General features: G+C 45.7%; 2 protein-coding genes across 2 annotated transcripts; both read left to right on the top strand.

Annotated features, from left to right (window-relative positions):
* The first annotated feature begins 202 nt into the window (after positions 1-202).
* LOC104604613 (uncharacterized) lies at positions 203-3,389 on the top strand. The gene is made up of 9 exons (XM_010269050.3): positions 203-687; positions 846-1,032; positions 1,147-1,280; positions 1,405-1,517; positions 1,614-1,860; positions 2,322-2,477; positions 2,564-2,643; positions 2,796-2,845; positions 2,975-3,389. Exons 1-9 carry the CDS (start codon positions 274-276, stop codon positions 3,136-3,138), a joined length of 1,545 nt encoding a protein of 514 aa, XP_010267352.1. The 5' UTR covers positions 203-273; the 3' UTR covers positions 3,139-3,389.
* Positions 3,390-4,288: 899 nt separating this feature from the next.
* On the top strand, positions 4,289-5,211 carry LOC104604640 (uncharacterized). Its single transcript, XM_010269074.2, has 2 exons — positions 4,289-4,427; positions 4,503-5,211. The coding sequence occupies exon 2, from the start codon at positions 4,557-4,559 to the stop codon at positions 5,088-5,090; it is 534 nt and encodes a 177-aa protein (XP_010267376.2). The 5' UTR covers positions 4,289-4,427; positions 4,503-4,556; the 3' UTR covers positions 5,091-5,211.
* Positions 5,212-8,847: the final 3,636 nt, after the last annotated feature.

The raw sequence follows: 8,847 nt of genomic DNA on the forward strand, positions 1-8,847 counted from the left end.
GTTCCATGATTTGACTCCTCACCTTTTGCTGAAAGTGGATGCCTCGACTGAAGGCGGTAGGAATCCATGATTTGACTGGTGCTTCGAAGAAATTTATTTACCATGCTATCGAACCATGTTTGACTGGAAGCAATCGGACCAGAACTTGCCACTAGGCCACTACTAAAGAAATGGTCTATAAATATGGGATGATCGATCGCTGGGTTTCCTCCATCTCTCGTATATGCAACCTCACTGCTTATTCATTACGACGGTCTTGTACAGACCAGAGATATGATTATGGCAGTTCACAGTAAGAAATTCTCAGTTCATTGGTTTCCACCATTACTGCTTCTATTTGTCATGGCATTTCTGCCTGCAACTCAATCGAAGATGCCGAATCTCGATGTCTTCAGAAAGAGCAGGATGGTGAATCCCAGTGCTGCCAAACCTTCCTCTACCTCCAAGGACGACTTACAGACCTTTTTCTATACACAGACGCTCGACCACTTCAACTACAGGCCAGAAAGCTACACTACTTTTCAACAGAGATACATGATCAACTTTAAGTACTGGGGTGGCGTTAATTCGATTGCTCCAATCTTTGTTTTTCTTGGGGAGGAGTCATCTTTGGACGATGATATAGAGTCTATTGGGTTCCTCACTGATCACGCCCCTCGCTTCAATGCTTTGATAGTATATATAGAGGTAAAAAACTGCCATTATACCAGTTTTTCTTTTCCACGAGTTTGATCAGTTTTAATTTTCTTAAGTCGTTAGTACTACAGTTGGATTAAGCAAATTAAACAAAAACTATGTGCACTACGATCTAGCTAATATCATGGTGGTGTTTGTTTAATTTGCAGCATCGCTACTATGGAAAGTCGGTCCCGTTTGAGTCCTGGGAAAAATCATTTCAAAACACTGAGACTCTTGGGTATTTCAATTCTGCTCAAGCTCTAGCGGATTATGCAGAGGTGATCATAGATTTGAAGAAAAATCTATCTGCAGAGTTCTGCCCAGTAATTGTCATGGGAGGATCTTATGGTGGAAGTAAGTCGATCACGTAGGACCCTGGCCTAGCTATATTGAAAAATTAATGAATCAAATTAATATAATCCCTCTTGCATCCATCGATCTCATCATCTCCTCTTTAATTATCTTCAGTGCTTGCATCTTGGTTTCGCTTAAAATACCCTCACGTTGCCCTTGGTGCACTAGCCTCATCAGCACCAATTCTCTACTTCGATGACATCACCCCACATAATGGGTACTATTCTATTGTCACCAAGGACTATAGAGTAAGAAATCAATTGATCACCAATGGCATACATATTCTATATCTGTAATTCTTTTTATCTAAATTAATTAATCTTGAGAATCTCCTCATCACTCAGTTGTTAGCTTTTGTGGTGGGTCATGCAGGAAGCTAGTGAAAGTTGCCACGACACCATAAGAGAATCATGGTCTGAAATTGATAAAGTGGCCTCCCAAGCTGATGGTCTTTCAGTCCTGAGTCAAAAATTCAAGACTTGCTCGTAATTTAATTGAACTTTTCGATCTCCATTATAATGAAATATATATAGCTTGATTCAGTACTAATTAACTATATGGTTATAAATTTTCTTGTCAAGGCCATTGAACACATCTTTCGAGCTCAAGGACTATCTGGACAGCATATATGCAGAAACTGCACAGTTCAATAGACCCCCAGAAAATATCGTCAATAAAATCTGTGATGTCATTGATGGCGCACCCAAAGGAACCGATATTCTTAGCAGGGTGTTTGCAGGTGTTGTTGCTTATATGGGAAATCGATCCTGCTACGATACAAATTACTATAATTATCCAACTCAAGGATATTTCGGTTGGAGATGGCAGGTATATATACAATATATCGATCTATATATATACAGTTGGTATATTCTTTTCTTTTCTTTCATCATCAAATTAAGACAGAACGAAGCACCAGCAGCAGCACAAAAGCAGAAGCAGTAGGAAGATGACCATGGCTTGAAAGCTGATGTTTCTTCCATTTTTTGAGTCTTATTTTTTTGTAATTAAAATACCAATATTGAAACTTTATCATACTCAAGGGAAACCTTTAAACCTTTAAACCTTTAAAGGTGGTAGATGTAGAGATCTCCAATCTAATGGAGGGATCTCTTTATATATATATATATATAATTAATTATTCTTGTCAGTCTGCTGATCAATAAGGGGGTAACAGACTAACAGTTGGCTACATGAACATCAGATAAACTGTATACATTAAATACTATTATATCATGTTAATAATATATATAAGAATACTTTTAACTGTGCTCTTGCTTGATTTACAGACATGCAGTGAGTTGGTAATGCCCATTGGTCGAGGTAGCAATGACACCATGTTCCCTTCATCTCCTTTTGACTTAAAAAATTACACCAAGTCATGCCAGGATTTGTATGGTGTTCCTCCAAGACCTCATTGGATCACTACTCAATTTGGAGGGCACGTATGTCTCTCTCTCTCTCTCTCTCTTGCTATCAGCCCATAATTTTCAATTACCCCATTTAATCTTAAATTTTACTTCTTTTGCAGGATATAAGATTGGTTCTTCAGAAGTTTGCTAGCAATATTATATTTTCCAATGGACTCAAGGACCCTTATAGTAGTGGAGGGTAGGAAACATAGGCTTCAATAAATATTTTAATCCATACTTTTTAATATATTCTCACACCATATGTAAGTAGTAGTAGTAGTTATTGTTGTGTGTGTGTTGTTTTTTTCACTCAGAATGTCAGATGCATTTTTACTCTTTCTTTCTGTCCAGAGTTTTGGCAAACATATCAGACAGTATTGTGGCAATATATACAAATGAAGGTATGTCTTTTGCTTTTTATTGCTTTAGAAAACAAGACCAAAGTCCAGTAAAACCTTCCAAGCTTGGAGGATTTGCTCCAGTCTGCAGTCATTAATACAATTCCCTGCTAACAGAAACCTATTTTGCAGGATCACATTGCATGGATTTATATCAGGCATCGGCGCATGACCCAAAGTGGTTGGTTATGCAACGGCAATTAGAGATCGAAACCATCAAAGGATGGATAGAGAAATACTACGTAGAGCTTGCTGCTGCAAATCAGGATAACCCAGCAGAGCCATCTCAAAATTAATTGCCTTTTCTTCATAGTGAATGCAAAATCATATTAAGTTTAATTATAAAGTACAACTGAAATATATAGTATTTTAATTTCCATAGTAGCAGGAAGCAGTAACTGTAATCCTGATTCACCATGTAAGTCCCAACTAGTGTGTGGTCCATGCTCACAATAATTAATGTTCCTATATATGTGTGTTACAAATTAAGGCTGTATTTGGTTGTAATGCAAATAAATTTCCACCGATGCAAAATTATGGCAGAGCAAATGATTTGAATGAAAATTCTGACCTATTTTTGTTTCAAATGGTGGAAGCAAAAGGGCTGTAGCTCACCACGGGGGTCAATATTGGACCCAACATGAATATAGACTTTGTTAGGGTTTGGTTCTTGTTGGTGCTCGGAATGACCGAGGACAACAAAGTAATTTCGCCCCTGGGCTTCGAAGGGTGGTTGAAGGCTTTGAGGATTCGGAGAGGTCACTGCTGAGGCCAAGGTGTGTAAGCTGAGGCGGGGTGGACTCCGAGTATGGTAGAAGCCGAGGGCAGATGGCCGAAGTGCTACAAGGCAGAAACTCGTCAGAGGCCCCAGGTGAGAACCGGAGGCAGAGTCTCCGATGGTCAAATTAGTATAGGGTACAAAGGGAGAGTACCAGGACAAGATCTTGGTAGGTAGTTCCAGAATAAAGTCACAACAGCAGTTATTGCAATTGCCCTTATGACAATAGACCCCCTTACCTGGAGGGGGTACCCCTATTTATACTTAAGCTGCCTGGAGGTAGGTGGAGATGAACACCTGAGATGGAAGCCATACGAGGGCTTGTAGTGGGTTTGGCAGGGTCATGTGAGCGCATCGCAGTTGGCTCCGTAAGATGGGGGCAGGGCAACCCCTACTGTAGCGGATCTCATTCCCTGATCTGGCGTTCATGGGCTGGGCCTCCCAGCCCCAAATGGGCTGGGTTGGGTCACCCCACATCAGTTCTCATATATACCTCATTGCATCTTATGTTCTTGTATCTTGAGAAAAATGAAAACACAGAACAGATCTTCCGCCGGTGACGCCTCGAGGGGGTCCCACATGGAGCGGATGGGGCCATTCTCTTTTCCCACGCCGTTGGAGGAGCTCACTCAGCGGTCTGATAAGATCTTCTGCCCCCAATGGGAGGTCTACAAGGGGGACTCGATTCGCAACACGACAGTTGGCCCAGCGTTGGTAAGCCGGTCCCTGCTGTCTCTGGATCGCTTCCAGATGTTGGGGATGGCCCCTGACAAGTTGTATGACCAAGGGTTGCAGAGGTTGGCCGAGGTAACAGTCTGTTCCTCTTTTCTTTTCTTTTTCTTTCGTTCTTTTTGCTAGGTACTGATTGTTTTCTTGTTGTAGGTCTAGCTTCATTTTGTTGGTCTAGGGGATCGGTTGAAGCTGGCCTTGGCCAATATGGATAAGTTGGAGGCTGAGAATGACAAGCTTCAACAGACTGTCGCCAACACCGTGGAGAAGCGCTATGTGATGCAACGGTTCTTTGCTAACGAACATAAGTTCCGCAAGGAGGCCGAGGAGAACCTGAAGAAGACACAAGATCTTCTTGCCAAGGAGCAGATTGAGAGGGCTCGGGTTGAGAGCCTCGTCTCTGAGGCCGAGCGGCGTCTCCGTCAAGCCAAGGAGGGCATCTCTGAGGTGAACAGGCGGGCAGCTGAGGCAGAGCGGAGGGCCGAGGAAGCAGCTAAGAAGGCTGTTGAGGCCGAGCAGAAGACGGCTGGTGCCAAGAAGAGGGCCCAGGAAGCAGAGAAGCGAGCTAGTAAGCTGGCCGACGTCACTTCCGGGGCTTATTTGGACGGGATCGAGGACACCAAGAAGGCACTCCTTGCGGTGCTTCCGGACTTCGATGCTAAATGTCTGAAAGTGATTCCCAATACTCCCGAAGAGGCTACCGACTTTGCACTTCCTCCTCCAGCTGGTCGTGAGGCTTAAGCCAGGCTTCTTTCTCTTCCTTTTTTTTATGTATTCGGCCTAAAGGGCCATGAAACAAATATGTAAAGCCAAAATAATTTTTTGTGCATAATGAAAATCAAAGAAATTTTTAGATCTTTTGCTTCAACTGTTGCACTTGTGTTTTGTTGTGTTATCTTTCCTTGTATGTTTTTGCACAGTTTTTTTGCACTTATGCTTTTGTTGCCGAAGGGTCCTTGCCCCTCCAAAGGAAAAAACACAACGTGCAAAAAACTGTGATGGGGAGAGGCTGAAGCAGGGCACCAAGCTTGCCTAGCTCTCTTCCCTTTGCTTAAATAGATAGCAAGGTGGCTTGTCGATGTAGAGTGGGGTCGAGGCTGAGCTGGGGCTCGCCTGTCTCCCAATCTTTTAAGTGTTGGGTTCGGCAGGGCCGAAGTGGCCTGTCGTATTAAGGGGTGGCCAAGATGGAGCTAGGGCTTGTCTGGATCTGTAGGACCTAGGTTGAATAGGGGCTCACCTGGCCCCCGTATCCCAACGTGTTAACCTTAACGAGGCCGAGGTGGCCTGCCATATTGGGGGGTGGTTGAGATATAGCTAAGGCTCGTCTAGCTCCATGGGGCCTAGGCAGAGCCGAGGCTCTCTTAGCTCCCATGCCCCCGCATACTTGTTTCAACGAGGTTTAGCGCAACGCTCCGAGGATGCTATCTTCCTTTGCTGGTAGCGCTAAGTGTGAAAGTTCAGGAGGCTAGCCGCCGCCGAGGCAGGGCGCTAAGGCACATGGGGCCCTCAGCCGTCTTGGCATATTCTGACGCAGTAAGTCATAGCCAAGGTGTCTGTTACATATTCGTTAAGTCTTGGCGTTAGTCTATCGAGGGGGTATAGCCTTGGAGGAGGCCGTGCGCCCCTACTAGTCGCGAGGCCAAAGAGTTATAAGGACTTAGTAGGTACACGTGCTAAGCATTGAGCCGAAGAGGAACTTTGCTTCATTCATTCCACAGTTTTAAAAAAGATGTTACAATCATTTGTAGTACATCCGGAGGTTCTCTGAATTCCATGTCCGAGGTACAGTTCTTCCATCTAGGTGTTCCAGGTGGAAGTGCCAGGGCCGATGACTCGCTTGATTCTGTAAGGGGCTTCCCAGTTAGGGCCCAGCTTCCCTACTTCGGGCTTGGGGACCATGACTTTTCTGACGATAAAGTTTCCCTCTTGATAGTATCTTTCTTTTACCCTGGAGTTGTAGTAGCGAGCCACTCGCTGCTAGTAAGTGGCTTCCTTTATCTGTGCTTGCTCTCGGGCTTCTTCTAGCAGGTCTAAGTTTGCCCTAAGGCCTTCATCATTCTCGACTTTAGTGTATGCTTCAACTCGGAATGTCGGCTGGCCAATCTCTGTTGGGATTATTGCTTCTGTGCCGTAGGTTATGCCGAATGGGGTTTCTCTTGTGGCTATTCGAGGCGTAGTTTGGTAAGCCCAGAGTACACTATTTAGTTCTTCAGCCCATAGGCCTTTAGCTCGGTCCAATCTGGTCTTCAGTCCATCCAGTATTGTCCTATTAGTGACCTCGGATAGGCCATTGGTTTGGGGATAGCCTACCAAGGTGTACTGTTGCCTAATGCCGAGGGAGGCACACCACTCCCAAAACTTGGCATCAACAAATTGCTTCCCGTTTTTGGTGACCAGCATATAGGGTAGGCCGAAGTGGCAGATGATGCTTTTCCAAACGAAGTTTTGAATGGCTCACGCCATGATGGTGGCCAAAGGCTCGACTTCTACCCACTTGGTGAAGTAGTCTACTGCAACAACAAGGTACTTTCTACCCCCCTGTGGCTGGAGGAAAGGGGCCAAGGAGGTCCATGCCCCATTTGGCAAAGGGCCATTGGCTACTGAGGGCCGAGAGAGTGGTGGCCTGCCTGTGGCATAAGTTGGCGTACCTCTGGCATGGGTCACATCTTTGCACCAATCTAGCTGCGTCCTTGTGGAGGGTAGGCCAGAAGTAGCCCTGCCTTAGAGCTTTTTGGTTTAGGTCTCTCCTACCAAGGTGGTTACCGCAGATGCCTTCGCAAATTTCTTGTAACACATAATTGCCCTCCTTTGGATGGAGGCATCGGAGGTAAGGCAAGGTGAAGGATCTTCGGTACAACTTTCCCTCCAGTAGGGTATAGTGGGTTGCCTGTCATCTGAGTCGCTTTGCCTCATTTTTGTCTTCGGGCAGCCGTCCTATTGACAGGAAGTTGACAATGAGATCCATCCATGAAGGTTTGGCCTCTATGGGGAGCACTTGGACTTCTTCGATGGAGGGCCGAAGTAGCTTTTTGACGTGTACGGTCCAGTCGAGGGATCCACTCAAGGTATTTGTCAACTTGGAGAGAGCATCGGCTCGTGCGTTCTTGGCTCGCAGGACCCATTGTAGGGAGAAGCGTTGAAAGTGGCGGGTTAGATCTTGGACTTTGGCGAGGTACTTGGACATGCTTTGTTCTCTAGCCTCATACTTTCCTTTCACTTGATTCATCACCAGCCGAGAGTCGCTGAAGACTTTGACATGTGAGGAGCCAAGGTCCCTAGCAAGCTGGAAACCAGCGAGGAGGGCCTCGTACTCAGCTTCGTTGTTCACTGCTTGAAAGTCGAACCTTAGCGCATACTCCAGGACAATATCATTTGGTTTGAGGAGGATGAGGCATGCTTTGCTTTCTTTAGCATTGGAGGAACCATCGACAAAGAGCTTCCATCGAGGTTGAGCCTCATCATCCACATGATCCCCCTCAACATTTTCAGGGGGCTAGCGAAGGGCTCGGCTGAAGGTGCACTCTACTATAAAATCTACCAGGGCTTGTGCTTTGGTCGCGGGCCTCAGTTGGTATTGGATGTCAAACTCCGACAGTTCGATGGCCCATTTCGTCAGGTGTTCCGAGGTCTCAAGTTTGGCAAGGATGGCCTTGAGGGGCTGGTTCATCCGGACCACTATAGTGTGGGCCTAGAAATATGGCCAAAGTTTCATTGTCGAAATCACGAGGGCTAAAGCCAACTTTTTTATCTCAGGGTACCTAGTGTCGACATCGCAAAGGACCTTACTGGCATAGTATACCAGATTCTGCACGCCATCTTCCTTAAGAGGACTGAACTGATTGCTTCATCTCCGATCGAGAGGTATAGGTATAGGGTTTCCCCCTCGGCCAGCCGGGTGAGAAGGGGAGGCGAAGTAAAGTATGCCTTGAGCTCGTTAAAGGCACATTGGCACTCCTCCGTCCACTAGAACTCTTTCAGCTTCTTGACATGAAGCGATTGAGGGCTGCTATTCGGCCGATGAGTTTTTGGGTCTCCTTCACCGTCTGCGGGGTGCAATATCTACTATGGCCTGTATCTTCTCAAAATTAGCCTCAATGCCTCTCTAAGTGACGACGAAACCTAGGAATTTTCCTGATGTAAAGCCGAAGGCACACTTGCTGGGGTTAAGTTTCATGTTATACTTCCGCAAGGTGTCAAAGGTCTCGGCTAGGTTCGAGACATGGGTCTCAACCCTCTGGCTCTTCACTACCATGTCATCCACATAGGTTTCGACATTCCTCCCCATCTGCTCTTTGAACACCTTGTTGACAAGGCACTGGTAGGTGGCCCTAGCATTCTTGAGGCCAAACGGCATCACACGGTAGCAGTATGTGCCATGCTCGGTGATGAATGAGGTTTTCTCTTCATCATTTGGGTGCATCTTTATCTGATTGTATCCAGAGAAGGCACCCATGAAGCTAAGCAGCTCGTACCCTACAGTGGCGTCAACGAGGTGGTC

The sequence above is a fragment of the Nelumbo nucifera genome, chromosome 6, assembly GCF_055504915.1.
Source record: "Nelumbo nucifera cultivar China Antique chromosome 6, China Antique-T2T, whole genome shotgun sequence".
NCBI lineage: Eukaryota > Viridiplantae > Streptophyta > Magnoliopsida > Proteales > Nelumbonaceae > Nelumbo > Nelumbo nucifera.

Bases quoted from the DNA above. Each gene is read 5' to 3' on its own strand.
- LOC104604613 (XM_010269050.3), top strand. From the start codon at position 274: ATGATTATGGCAGTTCACAGTAAGAAATTCTCAGTTCATTGGTTTCCA. The intron at 1,281-1,404 runs GTAAGAAATCAA...TGGGTCATGCAG, and splicing joins TTGTCACCAAGGACTATAGA to GAAGCTAGTGAAAGTTGCCA. The intron at 2,846-2,974 runs GTATGTCTTTTG...CCTATTTTGCAG, and splicing joins GGCAATATATACAAATGAAG to GATCACATTGCATGGATTTA.
- LOC104604640 (XM_010269074.2), top strand. From the start codon at position 4,557: ATGGATAAGTTGGAGGCTGAGAATGACAAGCTTCAACAGACTGTCGCC.